The sequence below is a fragment of the Neofelis nebulosa genome, chromosome 6, assembly GCF_028018385.1.
Source record: "Neofelis nebulosa isolate mNeoNeb1 chromosome 6, mNeoNeb1.pri, whole genome shotgun sequence".
Lineage (NCBI taxonomy): Eukaryota > Metazoa > Chordata > Mammalia > Carnivora > Felidae > Neofelis > Neofelis nebulosa.
In genome coordinates, this window is record NC_080787.1 from 55,144,743 (window position 1) to 55,167,563 (window position 22,821).

The window sequence follows — 22,821 nt, forward strand, 5'->3', positions numbered from 1 at the left end:
TTTATAGAAGCAGTTATGACTGAAAATCAGACATTTTTTTCAATCAACAGATGTCAGTTGGATTGCCTTCCAAATTCTAGCTTTTGTGATTTTTTTTTGCTATATCATGAATAAAGAGAGATATGTGAAGTGTAATGACATCTCCAAACTCAGATTTGTTCTGAGTGCCCAATCTAAAGCATCGTGCATGTTACTTTCTGTGCCATTATTCTATTTTAATTTTCTGTGTTATTACTTATCTCGCTAGGTTATTTCTTTTGCTTTCTTGTTTCTTGGCTTATGGTTTGTCTCTTTGGGTGTAAGCTTAGTGTTAAGCTCTAGAGAGCAAAGGCTTTGGATGTTTTGTTCACTGCTGAATCTGTAGTACTTAGAGCAATATAAGTCACAAAGTAGATAATCATTAATATTTTGTTGAATGAATCCATTAGTTGAACTGCCATATCCAAATAGATTTACAGGATAGATTGATGTCCACCAGGTTGGTAGAACCCAGGAGGCAAGAGGTCCTGATCCTTGGTATATGACTTGAATGAATAAAAATGACATGCCTAACAAAATGGTTGATGAAATAATTATAAAAATTCTTATCTTCATAGTTTACAATAACAAACCAAAACTGATCAGATGAAATGGGATAGAGATAATGCCTGAAGTACTATTTTGGGATCTAGAGAAGAATAACATAACTGCAGGATGGGGTTTAATTTCAACAAATGTTAAACAAAAAAGATGAAAGGATTAGGGATTTTAGGTGGTAGCATACTCAGTGTGATCCAACAATATGAAATGACTCCAACTTCACTCTCCTGTATGTATATTCTTCACTTATGACAAAAGCAAGGAGACAGTTCCAGTTACTATCATCTTCATTGTATTAATTGAGTTTATTATCAATAGATGTCACGGAGGTGATGATTATATTCTATTTTGTGTTAAAAATACATCTCGCTAAGTGCACACATTTTCAAAATGTAAAGGAATGTTGACAGAAGAAAGTTATGAGGATAATGAAATCTTCAACTGAGGATCAGTGAGGATGGGTTGGAGGAAACAGCAATACCACTCTCGTGCAGAAGGGAGCTCTTCACATGTGTCATCATTCTAAGGTGGGGAGAAAGGACCAATGGAGTAAGGTAGCAGGAAGTACATCTGGCTCAGTATAAGGGAGAGTTTTGTACTGATTCCAACAATGAGGCCTAAACATGTCTTGGGAGATAGACAAGTGTTCATGTGGTAGCTGAACAGAGGATTGATCAAAGAGATACATGTCTTAGATGAGGGTGTTAAGCCAGATGGCCCTCAAGATCACATCTAATTCTAAGATTCGGTGGCATTATGTGTGTGATAACAATATATCTCTTTGTAAAGGCTTGTCCAACTATATACTTTAGGGCATTTGGGGATAGAAGAACATTGTAAATTATTGTGTGTCCTGCAATGAGAGGCAAGGGCATATGGTAGATAATTGCACAATTGTTGACTAGTGTGTCTGCATCCAAATCCCAGCTATGACTTACTACCTAGTGACCTTAAATAAGTTACTTAACATCTGTGTACTTTAGTTTCCATATATAAACTGGATATAATATAATCTACCTAATAGCTTGGTTGTGATAATTAAAAGAGATAATACACATAAAGCTTTTAGAATGGTGCCTGGCTCATAGTGATTATTAGCTATTATTATTATTATTATTATTATTATTACAACTATTATTAGAGTTAAGTATTCATAAAACCATCATGGAGTATTAATGATACAATGTTATGTATTACTTGTCTGCTTAGGTATACTTTGAGAGAAAATGTTATCTTCTAGAGGAAGCAAATATATCTTCTAAAGGAGGCAAAAAGGCCTGAGTTCCATACCTGTTTCTGTTCTTTATGGACTATCTTAGGCAAGTCACTTAGCCACACTATGCCTCCTTTCCCTAATGGTTCTGTAGTTACAGGGCTTCTGTAAAAGTAAATGTAAAATTAATTTGCTTAGTAATAAGTGCCAGCTGTTATTCTGCACAAAGAGATGACATTTCATTTTCAGTTCTTATCCAAAATATGTCCTATGTAGATTATAGCAGTGCAAGGTCAGTATAGAGCCCGGGGCTTGAAGGGCCCTGAGACTTTTTTCCTCCAAGTCTGGCATTTTGATTTTTCTCTACTTCACCCTCTTTATAAGGAAAATGAATGTGCCAGCCTCTTACCTTCCTCACACTATTTTAATGGAAGATTACTTCAATTATATCTATAAAACTCACAGGTTTTATTTTATTTGACTATCATGTCTTCTTCTGTAGATCCTGTGGTCTGCTTTCCAGGGGACTAAGACAGCTTAGAGCTGCGTGCCAATTTCTAGCTGGGTCTGGGCCCTCTGGGGAAGCTGCCTGAGACAGGGGCTTTTGAAGTGATAGGAGCCTTGAACTTAGTTAAGCAGCTTGGGACTCAGAGCAATATCAAAACTGGGCTTTTGATTATGCATAGTATCCTGATGCATACAACTTCCTCATGCTCTACCCTCTCTCTCAAATACTCCCAAACTATATTACTCTGAGTTTTATTAAAAGCTCAGGATGTTTTAGCATTTGATTCATTAATATAATTGTATTAGAAAGAGCAGGAGATGATGAAGTTTAAAAAGGTGAATTTATGGGGCACCTGAATGGCTCAGTTGGTTGAGCGTCCGACTTCAGCTCAGGTCATGATCTCACGGTTTGTGGGTTCGAGCCCCGCGTTGGGCTCTGTGCTGATGGCTCGGGGCCTGGAGCCTGCTTCAGATTCTGTGTCTCCCTCTCTCTCTGCTCCTTCCCTGCTCACACTGTTTCTCTCTCAAAAATGAAAAAAAGATTAAAAATTTTTTTTTAATAAAAAAAATAAAAAGGTGAATTTATGATCAGAAGTTTGGCCTTCTAGCTTTTTCATTATGGAATTAAATTGCTGATATTACCTCTATTCACAATATGCTACTTAATAAACACTGATGGTAAATTTTATGTGTTCTGACCCTTGTTTTTATGAATGATGCAAGAGAATGTATCAAGAGTGCAATTAAATTTGTTGGAAGAATGTTTGTTAATTATGGCACTATAAAAAAGAACCAATTTCCTTTGAGGATCAAGGAAAAAAAGCCCACTCACATTTATAGACTATGAGGGGCACACTACTCATGAGATATTTATATATAACTTTGCAGAAATGGATGTTTTTAAGTTCTGAAACTGTATAGCACATAATTGCCTATAATCCCTAGGCTGATATTTTACTGTGATGTTTCTTTTTTTCTCATTCTAATAAAATATTAACATGGTAAGCTAATTTGTTTTCTGTCAAAAACAAGTTGTAATAACTGTTTTCTTCATTTGATAACCTGTCATTTAACTTGGTAGCACTAGTCTAAAATTATGTTCTATTCTTCCCTCTTTTCATCTCCACTCTTGCTTTCTGGTTACTCATTCTAGCAATACAAGACCAAGTCAAGCTACAAGGCTTTTGCAGCAATCCCTACAAACACATTGCTTTTGGAACAGAAGGTCAGTGTTGGTTCAAAAGCAGAGGGCATTTTATGTTTCTAGTGTCAGTTTTGTTATATGTTCTAGAAATGTCTGTTTTAAAGTTCTGCTTTTACTAAAATTTGCTTAGTTTAGGGTGACATGATGAAAGCATCTTGGTGAATAGAATTTACACATCATTGTTTTATCACCAGCTGTTAAATATGAGCCTAGAATTTATCACCAGAGGCTAAATATGAGCCCAGAATTGTCCAGTTCATTGTAAAGCAGTCATGGAAAACCTGATGCAGATTTTGATACATCCCTGTCCTTTGGAATTTTAAGTGATTGTTGTATTCAAGAGCTTCCACCTCTTTTCACATTGATCAAAAGAGTGGAGGTAAAATGGGGTTACATGTGGGCGACTTGGTCAAGACTTGGTCACTAGTAGTGGCTTCCATAGGGTGGAAATGTATTAGCTGAGTATCCAACGTAACGGCTTTGATCCCGGCATGGGCTAAACCTCTTTGTCCATTCTCACCAGCCATTGATCCTCCTTCCATGAACGGGAGGGAGGATTGAGATCACTTCCAGTGACCCAGCTGCTTTCACATGCCTTTAGGGCATTTTTGCTTTGCTATTAAAAGTCATTAATTATAAAATTATAGGCTCCTGCTTCAGTAGGTAAATTAAATTAAAGCCTCTTGTTTAATAAGCACATTACATATGCTCAAATGAAAGCCACATGGAGGATTATATCAGAATGGAAGTGAAATCAATTACCAAGTGTATGAAATTATTCATTCCATGTTATTTTTATGGTATTTATTTAAGCAATTTACCTCTCAGTGCATTAAGCCTATTTTCTTCAGCGTAATTATAGTATTTCAAATACTGTTATTATCATTTGTCAAAATGTTGATGTTTGCCAACCAGGTGGTATTTTGACCACTGATTTATGAATATACTTTCTTGTTATGTCAGTATGATCTGGGAAATAAAATCTTTGCATGATCTCGTCTAAAATGTAGTAACTGTTAGTGGGAGATGCTTTGTAGCATATAGGTGGGCATTGGTGGGCAGCACCTCTGCTGTCATATATCTCTGAGAGCTAATTCCCAATTATCCACATGTGGCCCAGAGTCTATGCTCTATATGTCTGAATGCTTTCAATTAGGGGGTTGAGGAGTTGCTGGGCTGCAGAGAATCTGCAACGTTTTCTCCAGCTTCTCTTCTGAATCTCTACCTTTCTTAGCTCATGAAAAGATGAGATGGGCCTAAAACACTGACTTTAGGAGGCTCAGGAGGATGCAGGAAGTGATACTTTTGCCAGTTGTCCCTTATCCTATTGTCTTGGGTTGTCACGTTGAGTCATAGCGGCAATATTTTCTCACCGCAGACCCTCTGCCCATTTTAGATGGACAGTTTCTGAAATCTGGTCACAGTGTCTCCCTCCACAGAAATGGGAGAAACTCTCCTCCCAGCAGCTGGCCAGCCAAAGAGAATAGACACCTGTCGGTGTCCCTCCATCATACTTGTCTTACCTACCCTAGCACATTCTCCTGTACCTGTGTGCTACCACTGTATCCATTTTCTGTTTAGAGAAATAACAGTTAATTCTTCTTGGAAGACTTTTGTAAGATAAGGCTGGATATCATTATTGGTTCCAGAATCTCTGTCTACCAGCTCTCTTTTCTTCCAATTAAATGGATTTTAGAGGTTATAACCTATTAGTTGGTCATTAAAACTGAAAAACCATTAGTTTAATTTCCAATTTCATCACAAACCCATTCCATAAATGTGTACTGTGGCATCACTATGTATTGAGCCTGATGCAGTTTCATATAGGAGAGGTTTTGTGTTTTATTTATGTATGTATTTATGTTTAAGGATATTGTCTACATAATTTATTCTTTTTAATGAAACAGAACTGCAATACCATTTTAAAATAGAAGTCTATGTTTCATAATATTTTTCTTCATTTATTTTTAAGTCAAAATTTATTTATTTATTTAATTTTTAAATTTTATAATTTATTGTCAAATTGGCTAATATACAGTGTGTAAAGTGTGCTCCTGGTTTTGGGGGTAGATTCCTGGGGTTCATCACTTACATACAACACCCAGTGCTCATCCTAACAAGTGCCCTCCTCAAGGTCCATCACCTGTTTTCCCCTCTGCCCTACCCTCACTCCCCAAAAGACCTACTCTTTTAGGAAGTATATTTTTATTTTTTATTTTTTAGCACAACAGAATATAAATGTCATGATGTCTAATTTAAAATAGTGTTTTTCTAGGGAGAATTGAAACACTAGTGTAGAAACACTAGTGTGGGTAATTGTCTTTTGGCTAAGATAAGTTGGTTTTGGACCATAAATTCTTGAATTGTTCAAAGGTCATGAAACTTGGCACATGTCTGTTTTTTCTTTAGAGCCTTTGTATAATTTAATTTATTTATTGTTGGCTTTTCCATGACGTGTGTTCCTTAATGAGGAATTTTAATTTGTAAGAATTTTTAAATAACAAAAGTCTTATCTTTATATTTTATCAGCATTTATTTCCATTTTCACTAATATTTCTTGAATGATATTATGGTGCTCCTTTCATGTTCTGTAGCTTTAAGAAAAAAAAAATCTGGGGTCACCTGGGTGGCTTAGTCGGTTAAGCATCCAGCTTCAGCCTAAGTCATGATCTCCTTTTGAGTTCCAGCTCCACATCCGGTTCTGTGCTGACCGCTCAGAACCTGGAGCCTGTTTGAGAGTCTGTGTCTCCCTTTCTCTCTCTGCCCCTCCCCCACTCACACTCTGTCTCTCTCAAAAATAGACATTAAAAAAATTAAAAAAAATAATAAATCTGATAATGTAGGTCTTTTTATCCATCTGTTTATGTAATAGAACTCTTTCTATGCCGTTAAAATCAAAAGGACTTATTTCTGAATTGAGTAGGAAAATTAAGACTATACTTAGCAGAAACTCATCTATTTTGGGAAGGATGAACACTTTGGAATATTTTCTGAGATCCCTTTACTATCACACAGAGTACCACAAAAGGAAGGGTGCTGCAGTCCCATTATAGTATTCTGTTAGGATTTATGCGGTGGAATGCCTTAAAGATAGAGCCAATGCATTTAATTTAGTTTAACAATTATTCTCTCCCCTAACCAGATTAAACTCATGGTTGATATTTTATACCACATTTTGTTTCACAGTATATGGTATAATTAATGAGGAATCAGAATCGCTTTAAAAAATAATGCTATCTTTTTAAAACGCAAGGTTTTCTCCACATTGAAATACAGGCATCCCTTTCAATCAGATATTAAATTCTCATGGAATCACTGGATTGGTTTCAGCTTTAATCACTCCTAGACGAAACCCATAATTTTCAAAAGAGTACATTTTGTTGGCAGCGGACCTGAGGTTTCTGGTATTTCTGTTTTGTAATTTATTGTCTGCATCACAACTTAAATTTATAGCTTATTCTGTATTCTATCATTTTTCTCCTTGTGAACATTTAGGAAGAAAGCGTTTTTAGCTTAACTAAGGCTTTATAAGAAGAGATAAATGTAAGACATATTTTAACGTGTTAGCTTCAGAGTCTCTGGCTTCATCTCCTGCCAATAATCATCCTCTCCAAGACTGAGATAAGGATGAAATACAAGTGATTACAAAGCAGGAACAAAGTAATCAGATCAGCTTACATTTGTGACTGTCCATGAACCTTATTATGATATATTCAACAATATAATAGAGGAAACAACATTAAACATTACTATTTCGTCTTGTTATGTGTACTATTGTTCTGTTCAGAGAGTGTCAAAGGTCTTTCTCTTATTGACTAATTTTTCTTCTTCTCATCTGAGCCTGATAGCAATAGGTAAAAAGTTAAAATTAAACTGAAGGACTCATGTTAGTATTCTAATTAATGGCTTTTTATTTTTATTCTGAAAATATATTAAGAAAAGGAAAGATGAATAAAGGAGTATTTCCACAAAATAAAATAGTATGCATCTTTATTGTTTCACAAGTGATTAATATTTTTCCAGGAAAGCACTTTTTTTTTTTTTTTTAGAGCAGCTGAAGTTCTCCGTTCCTTTCTGCACAAGTATTCCTCAGGATAAAATCAAGGTTAGAGTTAGGTACAATTTTCCAACAAATAGCATTACTATCTGCCAATTTCAAGACACATTTAATTCATAAGCTGTGTGAGTTTGAAAGAAGAATGATAGGGTAGCTCAATTTTATAAATAGCACATATAAATTGTAGGGTTAATTATTTAAATAAAAGTTAAGGTATAAAAATAATTTTATTTTTCCTGGTAGAAGGAAGTTAAAGAGAGCCATTTTGAAGGCGATTGTAAAAACTGTGCTATAAAAATGGAAAGGTAAAGATTTGAGATGTCTTGTCAGTTTTCAAATCAATTTATTCTAAATTGACAGCTTAAATTTTTTAAACATGAGTTGGTAAACTTTAATCTGATTAAGCATACGTCTTTGGGTGAGAATATTTTAAGGTCTCTGAATGTCTCAAAAATTTAACAAAATCTGGTTCCTAGCTTAGCATATGGCCTATACTAGAGAGACATCTCTTACTTGATGGAAAAGTGCCCAGGACCCACAACTATTCCAGTTGGTTCTCTTCAGGCAGTTGTATACCATGCACATATCTCTTTTAAAGCACTTGCCAAACCATAATTATGCATGTTGGTGTTTTTTTTTCCCCCACTACGAACTATTTGAGAAAATATAGTAGTTTTTTGTTAAATGTTCATTGAATGAATTACTTTGGTTTGCAACTGGGTAGGTCTCTAAAATTTCCAATTTTATTTCATAGGATTATAAGGCAAATTTTTGCTCAGAGGATTATAAAAATCAAGGAGCTTAGTGTTTGATAACTGAGACAATGATAATTAAAAATCTATCTTTAGGGTGGAATAAGCTTCATAAATTCTACTTCCATGGAAAAACTATAAAGAACTTTCTTCTATAAGGGAATTGAGTTGATTTTAGATTTGATAACTTTTAACAATTAGAAATACAATCACAATACTTGCCATATTGAATATTCTAGTGAATCTGGCACTCAGCTAAATACTTTACTGTCCTCACAACTCTGTGAAGATTTTGATGTTCAAAGATACCAAGTAAATTCCCCAAAGCATCAGAGCTCGTAAGTTACTGAATTGGACTTTATGTGATTATCTCCCAGCCTTTCCCTGTTCACCAGGCAACAGTGACAGTGACCAGCTAAAGTGAAATATTGACCAAGAAACGATGATTTTGGATTTCTGTCTACAATACTTTATTTTATTACTTGATAAAATATATTTAAATCCTCATCCAATTAGAAACCAAATCTTCTTTGTTTTTTAATGAGGAACAATTAAAGAGACTTGGAAATTACTTAGCTCTGAGACTTGAGTAAGGGAGGTTTACAAACTAGCTCAATCCCTTGAGTTACTGAAAGAGATGAAGCGCATTCCAGTGAAAGAGGTTTGGGCTGGAAACAGGCACACCTTTCTGATGTCCTTAATTAAATGAAGGAAAAGTATGAATTCTTCTGCCTCTGAGCCTAGATGAATGGGTTTTTAAAAGGCTGTAATGGTTTGCACAAACTCCCTTCCTTCTGTCTGGTAGGAACAGACAGTCAACCCTTCAAAGATTTTGGGATTATAAAAGCCAAGTAGATTTCCTCAATTGTTGAAGCTTTTACACCACTCATGAAAATAATGTAATGATAAATATCTCTATATCTTTAAAGAAGCTGTGCTTTTAAATATAAATAGAAAACCCTTTCGGCTTTCAGTGTACATTTCCCCTTTTTCTTCAGATCTGAATGCTATTCAGATCTGAATCTCCAACTATATAATCAAAGTGAGATTTATTTTCCTGAGACTATCTCTAATCCTACAAATGGTTTTGTACTAATGATTGAAAATCAAACAAGGCTTTTGTAGTCTTCAGAGGATTTATTCTACCAAATACATAGCTGGTCAGATTAACAAAGTATAGGAATGCTTAGGTTTAGCATGAATCATTTTGGCGGTGGTTAATTTGATTATGACTAAAACAGAGTCACGAGCCCATGAAATCTTTGAAATCCAAACTAATTAGATAGTTTAGGCATCACAAAAAGTTTATGAGCCCTGTTCGATTATTTTCCCTTTAGAAGTAGTTTACTTTCTAACTTCATTTAGAGTACAACTGATTCATTCTGTCTTCAGATTTTTAGACCTTAATCCTACTTCCAGAGTGGAGGTTAGACTGATTAAATATCTCTGACTTAACAGTGCTTAAAGTTCCATCAGAGATCTCCTTTCAGGTGAGAAACACCCATGATAGTTTATTGGCATAAATTCCCACAAGAACTTTGATTTACAGTGCTTGGTCACAGTCCTTGGCTCTTAGTTATAATGTAGTGCTGAGCTTAGAAACTATTTTCTACCAAAAATCCTATTTACTAGCTCTCATTTTGAAAACAGGGCCCCACGGTTGGTTATTCTGCACAAAATATAATGACTTTTAATGACAATATTACTGATAACTTACATTAGTTAAGAATCTTTAAAAATAGAATTCAAAGCATGTGCCATTTATGTCTCACTTGGTTGTAGTCCAATCTGGCAGAAAATATATGTTTTTAATAAAAATATTTTATTGGAGAATGTTCTGACACAACTTTATTCAAATTAATAAATCTAAAAAAAAACCATCAATACACTGCTGCTGGCTAAGGTGTCAAAAAGCAATCTATGATTACAGTTCTTTTTAATGGAGATTTAATATATTTTTATTAAAATATATTTTGTATTACAGAGAAAAAAACCCTACTCTTTGTGGCTGCTAGAAGGAGTGAATCAAGATGATACATTTGACAAATAACTACTCATCAATTAAAAAAAAATCAATTTTAGTAAACTTTTAAGCTATTTAAACTCAAAATAACCTTTCATCCAAATTTTAATGCAGTCTGAGTATTGCTCTATTTCACAGTTGCAGCATTATTCACCTAATACAGTTATCTTTCTTGATTTTCCAAGGGCTCTGAGTAGTTTTGTCATTTTTTGAGTAAATTTCAATATTTTAAACAGCCTATTGAAAGTTGTGTTTGCCTACTGTAAGTTCTCACAGAGTAACTAAGATGTTAACCTTATTTGATTTTGGCTGGAAAAATACCTGCTCATTACACTAACACGGATCATATGCTCAGATCTTTGATGGTAACAAATTTAACTGAAATTTAACTGAAAAACTAATGTATTCATTATTTAAAATATTCAAATAGTTTAAGCCATTTCTCTAGAGCATGTTGCTGAGTATTAAAATCGTATTATTTGTATGATTCATTTATTCATTTCATTCCATTCAGTTGTTAGTTTACCCTTTCAATTCATCCTAAAATCTTTATTGATTACATTTCATTGGCTGTAACCTGGGGCTGCAATGATAAATACCATATTTTTCTGACTGTGATGGAGACAAATGGTTGAGCTGGGTATAGATACTGTTGAAAAGTAATTATGCAATTATATGCTTAGAGTATGTCAGAAATGATATGGTGCCTGAGGAGGAAATGACAGACTTTTCCTGGTATGAAGTCCAAAAATACATCATAAGACAATTTGATTAGGATCTTTAGGATGCATACGAGTTTTCTAAGTGAGCTGGGAGTGAAGGAAGGACAATCTAGGTGGAGTTAGTAACATGAAGTTAGAAGGTGACCACAAGGTCAAAGAACTCCAGTGGTTTTTTGTGATTGAAGGACAGCATGCAAGTGAGGAGTAGGTAGAAGGCATGGCTGGAAAGGGGAGGAAGGGCTAGATCAAGCTTCTCTCCTGAGGAGTTTGTTCTTAGTCCTTGTCCTTAATTTCAGACTTTTTTCTTCTCCATAATTATCATTATAATTAGAAGCCATGTGTGACATGAAGTCTAAAATTAAGACCCCATCTTATGTGCCGTCTTGACATATAGTGAAAGAGGGGCCTCAAGTAGCCTAATTGCAAGTTCCCCTCCCACTTTCCACCCACAGATAAGGTCCCCTAACCCTCCTTATCAAGCTGACCAGGTGAAGTTCCTGCTGATTCAGACAAGCCAGTCACAGCCTTCTGCAAACCAGGGGACATGTATGTCACCCTCTGATCCTACAAAGCCTGCTTCTCCCTAGTTATATACTTTGTTCCTGAGCACAACCCTCATGTGGCTGAGCGTGCTGTGCAGCATTCCCTTCCCCTGGGCTGTGAGTACATGTGACTAATAAACTGTTGTTGATTCCATCTGCCCAGTGGTAGAGGTCAGGTATTTGGCCATCCCTATAACAGTAAGGTTGGGACCCTTCCTCCTTACTCACTGACAGGGTAAATAGATGATTGTAACGCTGTGTCAGGGAAAAATTAAACTCTCTGAACACCAGCTAGGAGTTATCTTTACAAAATTTTCTGTTCCTGCTCATTGCTCATGACTAGTAAGTTTAGGGGACAAAGGAGGAAAGCGAAATAGAAATTCTTATGATAAGAAAGAGGCAATCTCACATGTTTCTATTAAGTTATCATAGACAATGTTTTATATTTTGTTATTTAATGCAGAATAGTAAATTTTGCAAAGAAAAGTTCCAGACAATATTTTGCTTTGTGAGTTATTGAAATAAGAAGATGATAAATTCTTATTTTTAGAGGTAACTTTTCTGAATTCTTAGGAGGTATATCCTAGGCCAAAAAGACAACTAGCATGTGGACATGGTTCTTGTTGGTGAAGATTAATAGTTCTGGGTCTGTTATATCACTGGCTCTGTTAGAAGAGGAAAAATTGATTCTGCTGAGCCTTAGATTCCATGGTTCCACAGCTGATGTGACACTTTCTGGTCAGGAAATGGATATATCGACTGATAATGAAAAAGTGAGGAACAGAAGTAAATCTAAAGAAGAGGACAGGGCAGCCTATAATTTTCAGTTGAATACAACAGTTTTATGTGGTTCATCCCAAATATAACGCTGAATTCACAAAAAGTAGGGGAAATCCTCATGGGTCGAATACCAAAAGCAAGCTGAAATTCAGAATGTTTGGTTATTCTGCCAGTATCATGCTCACTAACTGTGGGGATTGGGTTTTACTATGAACTCAGTGAAGGGAGAGAAAGATTTGGAGCTGAGTGATATGAGGACTGGAATTGCCTCCTCTTCATAAAGCCAGGATCTTTGAAGGGTTACCCTCTAAATTACAAGATGGATAAGAAGAAAATTGCAAAGGGAAATGACAAGCAAATATTCTTATATCAATCTGGACTCAGTGTAGGAAAAAGGAATCTTTAACCCCAAGCCTACCCCGAAGTGGGTTTGAGATTTGAATTTACATAATCTCTGCTTATTAGCAGAAAATTTGTGCCGAAAAATTAAACTTAGTTTACCTCATGATGCTTATAGAAATTGAAGAGTAGCTTGAATTGGACCAGCTCTTGTGGATAACAATGATAAACTGTGGGCAAAATACAAAAAATAAAATTGTTTAAAAGTACTGGACCAAGTGATCAGTAGAAACTGCAGTAGAGTCCATGCTTGTAAAGACATAATGGAATTGAATGCTTTTTGAGATTTTATGAGTTTTGCACCTAAGGGAAGCTCTACCATGGAGCAACTAAAACTCAGCAAGAAACCAGCAGACTTACCGAATGAGGAATCAGAGAAGACAACATAAGGTTACACAGGAGCTAAAAAGTGAGGGGAGAAGCCAGGAAAAGAATGAGTCACAGAAAAGAAGCCCCGTATGTTGCATATAAACTCTGCCCATACCCGTGGATGACCACTGAGTTACACATGTGCCCATTAAGCCCAGCTAAGTCGAGGTAAGGATAAATTACCTGAATGGAGATTCTAGCTGCTGCCCATCAGCAGGAAGACAGAATTTGGAGCCAAATTAACCATCTGCTAAAACTAAGCAACAGTGACAAAAAGATTCTTCAGGGGACCATAATAGAATTTGGAGTCTTTATAACATGTCATTCAAGATAGCCAGGCTACAAACATTTCTAATCTCTGGACATACAAAGGAACAGGATAATGTAAACTATACTCACAGAGAAAGTATAAGTCACAAAGATTGACCCAAAGATGTTCCAGGTGTTGCAGTTAGCTAGCAAGGATTTTAAAGCTATTCTCAAGGGTATAAAGGAAAATATGTTAATAATGAATTATATAGGACTTTCCAAAACTAGAAACTATAAAATATACTCAAATGGAAATTCTAGGATTGAAAGATGAAATATTGATGAGGCAACTGGGTGGCTCAGTTGTTTAAACGTCCAGCTAGCTCTTGATTTCGGTTCAGGTCACAATCTCACAGTTCGTGAGTTCAAGCCCTGAGTCGGGTTCTGCACTGGCAGTGTGGAGCCTGATTGAGATTCTCTCTCTCTCTCTGTCTGTCTCTCTCTCTCTCTGCTCCTCTCCTGCTTGCTCTCTCTCTCTCTCAAAATAAATAAATAAACAGAAAAAAAGAAAAAAAAGAAAAAGGAAATATTGGAAATAGAAAATTCCCTGGATTGGTTTAAGATAAAACTGGAGAAGCAGATGTGTTGGTGAACTTGAAGATGAATTGCTAGAAATGATCTGATCTGAATAAAAAGGGAACACAATTAAGTAAATGAAAAGAGTTCCAATGACCTGTAGGATGGTATCAAAATGTAATTAGAGTCTCAGAGGGAGATGAGAGAGAGAATGGAGCAGAGAAAATATTTGAATAACTAATAATCAAAATCTCTCCAAATTTAGTAAAAGATATAAATGTATACTTTTAAGAAGCTCAGATAGTCTCCAAAGTGTTTAATTCAAAGAAAACCATGACTGAGCATATCACAATTCAACTTCTACAAATTAAATATAAAGAGGAGATCTTGGAAGCAATTAGGGGAAAATAATGCATTACATACAGAGGAAGAACAATACGATGATGGCTAACTTCTCCTAAGAAACAGTGGAGGCCAGAAGACAACAGAATGACACCTTTATTTTTTTTTTTTTAATTTTTTTTTCAAAGTTTTTTATTTATTTTTGGGACAGAGAGAGACAGAGCATGAACGGGGGAGGGGCAGAGAGAGAGGGAGACACAGAATCGGAAACAGGCTCCAGGCTCTGAGCCATCAGCCCAGAGCCCGACGCGGGGCTCGAACTCACGGACCGCGAGATCGTGACCTGGCTGAAGTCGGACGCTTAACCGACTGCGCCACCCAGGCGCCCCCAGAATGACACCTTTAAATGCTGAGAGAGAAAAAGAAAACTAAATTGTGTAGCCAGGGAAAATTCCTTCAAGAATGAAGACAAAATGAAGACATTTTCAACTAAAAGAAAACTAAAAAAATTTATTAATAAATTTTATAAATTAAATAAATTTTATAAGTAAAATTTATTAATCATACAGATTTGTATGACAAAGTATGCTGAAGGAAGTTTGCCAAGCTGAAGACAAATAATGTTGAATAGAAACTCAGAACTGCAGGAAGGAATGCAGAGCATGGAAAATAATAAATATGTGGGTAACCACAATTTTCAAAAATTCCTTTGAAATACCTATAACTGTTTAAAGCAAAAATTTTAACATGATGATATGTTTGTAGCATAATTAAATGTATTTAAGGCAACTGGAACATAAAAACCAGGGTAGGGGGTGAAGACTACACGTATTCTTGTATAGTACGTGAATTAAATTTAGATTTTGTATTGCTTAGTTTAGACCTTAGGACAAATGGAAAACTTTCCAAGACTAATTTGTAAAAACCAGCCTATAATATTTGTATTAGTTTTAATGTAAGCCATACTCACTGCCACAGTGGACAGACCCTGATATTTCAGTGGCTTAGCACAATCATTGCTTATTTCCTTCCCATGTCACAGTTTGGTAGAGTTCATTTTGGCTCTCTCACATAAGCCTCAGTAATTGAGTGATTTGGGGATGTAACCTGCTTCCATCTTGCATCTTAGTTATCTGAAGGTGAAAAGAGAGAAGCCATATCTGTTTCTAGCCGCCTTGTGCCAGAGGTAAGTAGGTAGATGCAACCTTAACAGAGGTTGTATATGACTTCTACTCACATTTATTTAGCAAGGATTAGTTACAAGCTCATACCTAAACTCTTGAGACCAAGGAAATGTATTTCTGTGTTCGAAAAAAATCAAAGTACTTGGTGAACACCTAACAGTGTCTGCCACAATGTCCAAGTTGGTGGAGGGAAAAATGAGTAAGTAAAAACCTCAAAAATTTAATCAGTTAAAACATTCAAAAATTGAATAAAAATGAAATAGAAAAAGTGAAACAAAAATAAAACAGATATGTTGGAAACATTTAAATGTGTAAATAACTGTAATAAAAGAAACGTTAACCTCTTTAATTAAAAAACAATGGAGATGAGACTGAATCAAAAAATGAATTCTAGACATCTGCTTTTTATAAACCACTGATTTTTAATGTTCGAATGCAGGATGTTGAAAATAAAGAGGCAAAAACTGATAAACTAGTAAAATGCTAATTAAAGCATTTGGTTGTATCAGGCAAAATAGATATTAAGACATCAAGCATTACTGGGGAGACAGAGGGTCACTTCATAATGGTAAATATTTAATTCATGAGGGAAGAATACTTCTAATTATGAATGTAGCTAATAAAATGGCTTCAAACTATGTTGAGCAAAAATTGCTGGTATCACAGGGAGAAATTAACAGACCCATTATAATTCCCTGAGATTTGATGATGACACTTTCAGTTACTGATAGAATAAGTATGTAGAAAGCCCAGTAAAACTAGAGATAATTTGAACAGAACAATGAATAATTTCGATCACACACACACACACACACACACACACACACATGCACAGAATCCCACAGACAACCTCTAGAAAATAGATATTTTCTTAAATATAAATGAAATATTTACAAACACTATGTCTTATGCCATAAATCCCAAACTTCACAGCAACTTACTATTATGAACAAATTCCTTGGCCATAACATAACTAAATTAGTAGGGAATTCTGAAATTGGAAAAAATCCTCATATTTTTAAAAATTAAAAGGGAAAACTACTTTTAAATAACCCATGAATCTAAGAAATCTTAGCAGTAATATTTAAAGATGTATTGAGAATGAATGGCAATGATCACACTACATATTTTAACTTGTGATATGAAACAAAAGGAATACAATGAGGAAAATCAGGATAAACCCAAAAATGATAGAAGGAAGGAAACAGTAAAGATGTGAACAGATATTACTGAAATGGGATATGAGTATGCCAAAGAAGATCAAAGCTAAAATTTAGTCTAAGAGAGTAGGAACTGATCATTCTCTGGAGAAATTGATTTTTTTTTAAAGTAGGTAGATGCAAATAAATATGAGAAATGATAAAGGTGTGGTGCCAAGATGGTGACCTCGGAGACTTCTGAACTTCCCTCCTCCCACAGACACACCCAATATACAGCTATACATGGAGCACTTTCTCTGAGAGAAGTCCAGAGATTCTGTGAGTGACTCCAACACACTGGATGAATGACACTATCAAAACAGGTAAAAAGAAAGAAAGAAAGAAAGAAAGAAAGAAAGAAAGAAAGAAAGAAAGCAAGCAAGCAGGCTGAAACACACTCTCCTTAAAAACTCTAATCCTGGCATAGCTTCATGCAATTGGGAGAGAACCCCCACCTCCCCACTGTGGCATGAAGGGTTTAGAACACATATCTAACACCCCTACTTTTAAGACTCTCGCCCAAGGGAGTGAGTGACTTATTAGATTAGGAAGGAGTTTCTGAAAGGAAACACCAACCACAACGGAAAATGATGAAAACTTGACCACACTGCAATGAAAACTTACATGTGTTGACAAAAGACATCATGACAATCATGAAAAGGGGAGCCAAGACTTTGAAGATGTTTACATGACATCTAATTGACAAGTATTTTGCATGCAGATTATATCACATTTTCCAACAAATGAATAAAAATCAGACCACCCAACAGAACAATGAGCAAATATATAAAAGAAAACATGAATAACCAGTAAATATATACTGGCCTCTAATATTTTGTAATGCTTTACTTCTCATTCTCAATGGAGTAGGTACACTATATAGAGGGCCATCTTATTTTCTCCATTTATATATCTGAAGTACATCACAATAAATAAAAAAGTGTGTTTCAAAAGAGGTTTGAGTGTCATTTGAGTCCAAATCTGGTAAATAAGGTAACCAAGACTTTTTGGATATAAATGATTAAAAATGAGGCAGGTTTGGGGCATCTGGGTGGCTCAGTCAGTTGAGCATCCAACTTCAGCTCAGGTCATGATCTCACAGTTTGTGAGTTCAAGTCCCGCGTCGGGCTCTGTGCTGACACCTCAGAGCCTGGAGCCTCCTTTGGATCCTGTGTCTCCCTCTCTCTCTGCCCCTCCCCTGCTCATGCTCTGTCTTCCTCTCAAAAATAAACATTTAAAATTTTTTAGAAATGAGGCAGGTTTTTTTTTTCTTGTGTGTGCATGTTTTTTGTAAACTGGCTCTGAAGCATTTCCTCAGACAGTTTTTATAATATAATAAGAAACGGCTACATCATTGTTTCTGTGTGTGGCTTCCCAAGGTGACTTCTTTGAAGGGGACAAGGCTCATTTGGATATACAAGATGTCCAAGTTCAAGTTTGTATGTTTAAAGTCTCAGCCACCTTTCTTTATTTCAGAAACTTATATTGGAGATATTAATTACGTTGGAGAAACTAGACAAATATGGAAAATGCTTCCATGCCAAATAATAGCGCATCAAATGATTCAAACATATTTTTTTTTTCTTTTTTGAGATGTTGAGAACTACAGGGCTTTCTTTGAAGATACTTTTCTACTACTTCTGTATTTGACTAAAAGCCTCACATGAGAACTATTTCATTTATGACTAGGCACTCGATGAGCCAGCCAAGACTGAAAGTGTCTTCAAGGACAACACACTAGACCCGCCTCTGGAGGTAATGACTTCAGACTACCCATGCTTTTGAAACAAAGATCCCGAAACTCATTGCTAACTCAGTACTGGTTTCAATTCTTCCAGTTTTGTTTCCCTGCACAGCTCAGACAGCAAACTGAAGAGCTCTGTGCTACCATTGATAAGGTCTTACAGGATTCCTTGTCTATGGTAATGCCTTAGACTAGAATGTGCAATTCAAACATTTGCTTTGCTTCTCTTCATTTTCCTCTTTTTGAGTAAGATGTATCATAGGCTTGTCCTTTTTTTTTTTTTTCCCAGAATTCTTCTGATTCTCCTTCAAGTTCCTCACAGACATTGTTGGTTTCTGACACAATGAAAGTATGTATATATTTAATTTAATTTACTGAAAATTAAGAGTTAGCAGATCAGTAGTTTTCAACTGCAGGTTGAGGCTCCATAGTGAATTGGGAAGTTAATTTAGTTGAATATCAACCAGCATTTTGAAAAAAGAACAGTAAGAATGTAAAATACCAGACTCTGTTCCAAGTAGTGAGTGGGTATTATTTACATATGTTTCAATTTGTTTACCTGTACGTATAGAAGTATGTGTGTACAGGGTTGCAAAGTAAATTTATTTCTAACTATGGCTTAAGTTCAAGACAGTTTGAAAGTCAAAGTATTAGACTATGTCCTTTTTGCTGGCATTTTAGAAAGCATCTTAAGAACAGCATATAGAATTTGTGGCTTATTCTTATCTCATACCATATTTTCAGTAGTTAGTAATTGATTATCACTTAGAATTACAGAAGTGGAAAAGGAAGTAGACTGAAGTTACATCAGGCTAAGAACTTTTGACACAGTTATTATTCCTGGAATTTTTTTTCTTTTCGTTGACTAAGTTTATTCATTGTTCTTTGACTCAGAGGGACAGAAACCTGGATGCTTTAGATGGTTAGGATACTACTAAGTCATTAATTGTTGTAATTGAGTATTTAATTATTTCCTTCTTGTAATGTAGCCATTTTCAATTGTTGGAATAAAAGACTACATTTCCCTAAATTACTATTTTCTGAATGCTTAATACAGATCTACTCATCACATTTTCAAAATGGCTGTGTTTTTTTTTTTTTTCCTTGTCAGGATTTTTTTCTTTTTTGTCAGTCTTATTTTTACTCTTGGAATTAGTATTAATGCTTTTTTCACGTTCCTCTTAAAACTTGTACATTGTGTATACAAAGCAGATTTTATTTATTAAAAAAAAATAATGAAGGAGGGGCAGAGAGAGAGGGAGACACAGAATATGAAGCAGGCTCTAGGCACTAAGCTGTCAGCACAGAGCCTGACGCAGGGCTTGAACCCATGGACTGCGAGATCATGACCTGAGCCAAAGTTGGACACTCAACCGACTGAGCCGCCCAGGCACCCCCAAAACAGGTTTTAAATGTACAGAATTTCTGGGGTGCCTGGGTGGCTCAGTCAGTTAAGCATCTGACTTGGTTTTGGCTCAGGTCATGATCTCACAGTTCATGAGTTCAAGCCCCGTGTCTGGCTCTGTGCTGACAGCATGAAGCCTGTTGGGGTTCTCCCTCTCCCTCTCTCTCTCTGCCCCTTCCCTGCTTGTGCTCTCTCTCTCTCAAAATAAATAAATAAACTTAAAAAAATAAATATACAGAATTGCTTATAACTAAAAGAGTAATTTTTAATTAGAATATCATAGACAATTATCCATTAATAATGACTTAGAAACTCAGTAACCTATAATCATCAATATTAAGAAATTATATTTTAGTGGGGAGTACCTACAAATGGAGAATTGTGATTTTGTATTTATCTATTTCATTGTGTATTCTTTAATCTAAAAATATGAAAAATATGAATTAAAAATATGAAAATTTTTAATCTAAAAATCATTTAATCTAAAAATATGAAACATTGATTTGCCAGAGACTATATAAATTTTAAAATATATTTTTGATTCCATTTGTTAGACATATAAAAAGTACTTTAGGGGCACCTGGGTGGCTCAGGTGGTTAAGCATCTGACTCTGGATTTCAACTCAGGTGATGATCTCATGGTTCATGAGTTTGAGCCCTGCATCAGGCTCTGCACTGACAGCACTGAATGTGCACTGATTCTCTGCCTCCCTTTGTCTCTGCCCCTCCCCTGCATGTGCTCCCTCTCTCTCTCTCTCTCTCTCTCTCCAAAATAAACATTTTTTTAAAAAAGGAAAAAAATATTTTATATTATATTTTATAATAAAAATAAGACTTAAGTGGTAATATGTGAATAATAATATATATTATTGATTTATTTAACAAACATTTAATGCTCATAGTATTAAAAATATTCTAGGTAACTAAATTTAAGATAACTATTTCATTCTAACAAGTATTTATTAAGTGCCTTCTGTGGGCCTGGTGCTGTGAGGCATTGGGGAGATAATGGTGAGCAAGACAAAGTAACCTAAGGGGAACCTGAGGGGGATACTTTGGCTATAGTGATCAGAAAGTAGACTTCAAGCTGACAGCAAAAATGAAAGCATCCTCCATAGAAAGATCAGGGAGATTAGTCCTCAAGCAGAGGTGTAAAGCATGTGCACATTTCCTGAGACAGGAAGGAACTTTGAGTGCATGAAGGGGAAGGCCAGCATGGCTTCAGTATAGTGAGCCAGGGATGAAGTGTGTCAGATGAGAAGGGTGGGCGAGGGATAGTGATAGTTAACGCACACCTTGGAGATATTGCTGGTTCAACTCCAGACCACTGCGATAAGGGGAATAGTACAGTAAAGTGAATCAAATCAATTTTTTAGTTCCCCAATGCATACAAAATTTATGTTCATACTATACCATAGTCTACTAAGCGTGCAAGAACATTATGTCTAAAAAACAATGTACCTATCTTAATTAAGAATACTTTATTGCTAAAAATGCTAACCATCCTTAGAACTTTCAGTGTGTCATAATCTTTTTGTGGGTAAAGGGTCTTGCCTTGATGTTCATGGTGGCTGACTGATCAAGGTGGTGGTTGCTGAAGACTGGGGCGGCTGCGGCAACTTCTCAAAATAGTACAACAATGAAGTTTGCTGCATCAACAGACTCTTGCTTTCACGAATGATTTCTCTGTAGCATGTGATGCCGTTTGATAGCATTTTACCCATGGTAGAATTTCTTTCAAAACGAGAGTCAGTCCTCTCAAATCCTGCCACAGCTTTATCAACTAAGTTTAGGTCACACTCTAAATCCTTTGTTGTCATTTCAACAGTCTTCCCGGCATCTTCACCAGGAGTAGATTCCATCTCAAGAAACCGCTTTCTGTGCTCATCCATAAGAAGCAGCTCTTCATCTGTTCAAGTTTGATCATAAGATTGCAGCAATTCAGGCACATCTTCAGGCTCCACTTTTTTTTTTTTTTTTTTTTTTTTTATTTTTGGGACAGAGAGAGACAGAGCATGAACGGGGGAGGGGCAGAGAGAGAGGGAGACACAGAATCGGAAACAGGCTCCAGGCTCCGAGCCATCAGCCCAGAGCCTGACGCGGGGCTCGAACTCACGGACCGCGAGATCGTGACCTGGCTGAAGTCGGACGCTTAACCGACTGCGCCACCCAGGCGCCCCCAGGCTCCACTTTTAATGCTCATTCTCTTGCTATTTGTACCACGTCTGCAGTCACTTCTTTTTGCTGGTGGAGGATCTTGCTTTGATGTTGATGGCTACTGACTGATCAGGTTGGTGGTTGCTGAAGGCTTTGGTGGCTGTGGCAATTTATTAATGTAAAATGATAGTGAGTTGGGGTGTCTGGGTGGCTCAGTCAGTTAAGCATCTGACTTCTGATATCGGCTCAGGTCATGATCTCGTGGTTCATGAGGTTGAGCCCGTGTCAGGCTCTGGGCTGAGCATAGAGCCTGCTTGGGATTCTCTCTCTCCTCTCTCTCTGCTCCTCCCCACCAGCACTCTTCCTCTCTCTCTCAAAATAAATTTAAAAAATAACCATTTAAAGTAAAATTAAATAAAATAAATTAATAGTGAAGTGTGGCACATCCATTAAGCCTACATTTCAGGAATGATTTCTCTGTGGCATGTGATGTTGTTTGACAGCATTGTCCCCATAGTGGAAATTATTTTAACATTGGAGTCAATCCTGTCAAGCCCTGCTACTGCTTTATCAACTAAGTTTAGGTCCTATTCTAATTCCTTAATTCTCGTTTCAACAATGTTCCTGGCATCTTCACCAGTAGTAGATTCCATTTCAAGAAACTGCTTTCTTTGCTCATCCATAGGAAGTAACTCCTTATCCACTCAGGTTTCATCATGAGCTGGCAGCATTTCAGTCACATCTTCAGGCTCAACTTCTAATTCTAGTTCTCTTGCTGTTTCTACCACATCTGCACTTACGTCCTCCACGGAAGTCTT

The 22,821-nt window shown here is 36.1% G+C and overlaps 1 protein-coding gene across 13 annotated transcripts in view; it reads left to right on the plus strand.

The window, feature by feature from the left end:
* MLIP (muscular LMNA interacting protein) overlaps positions 1–22,821 on the plus strand; it is a 245,275-nt gene that overhangs the window by 140,096 nt on the left and 82,358 nt on the right. For 8 of the 13 annotated variants that reach the window (XM_058734280.1, XM_058734281.1, XM_058734291.1 and 5 more), the window contains 4 exons: positions 3,453–3,524; positions 18,387–18,452; positions 18,536–18,619; positions 18,731–18,790. The exons of 1 other annotated variant lie outside the window; for it this stretch is intronic. In XM_058734280.1, coding sequence (XP_058590263.1) covers positions 3,453–3,524; positions 18,387–18,452; positions 18,536–18,619; positions 18,731–18,790 — 282 coding nt within the window. The remainder of the gene's footprint in view (positions 1–3,452; positions 3,525–18,386; positions 18,453–18,535; positions 18,620–18,730; positions 18,791–22,821) is intronic. 4 more of the 13 variants (XM_058734282.1, XM_058734283.1, XM_058734285.1 and 1 more) reach the window with 4 other exon arrangements.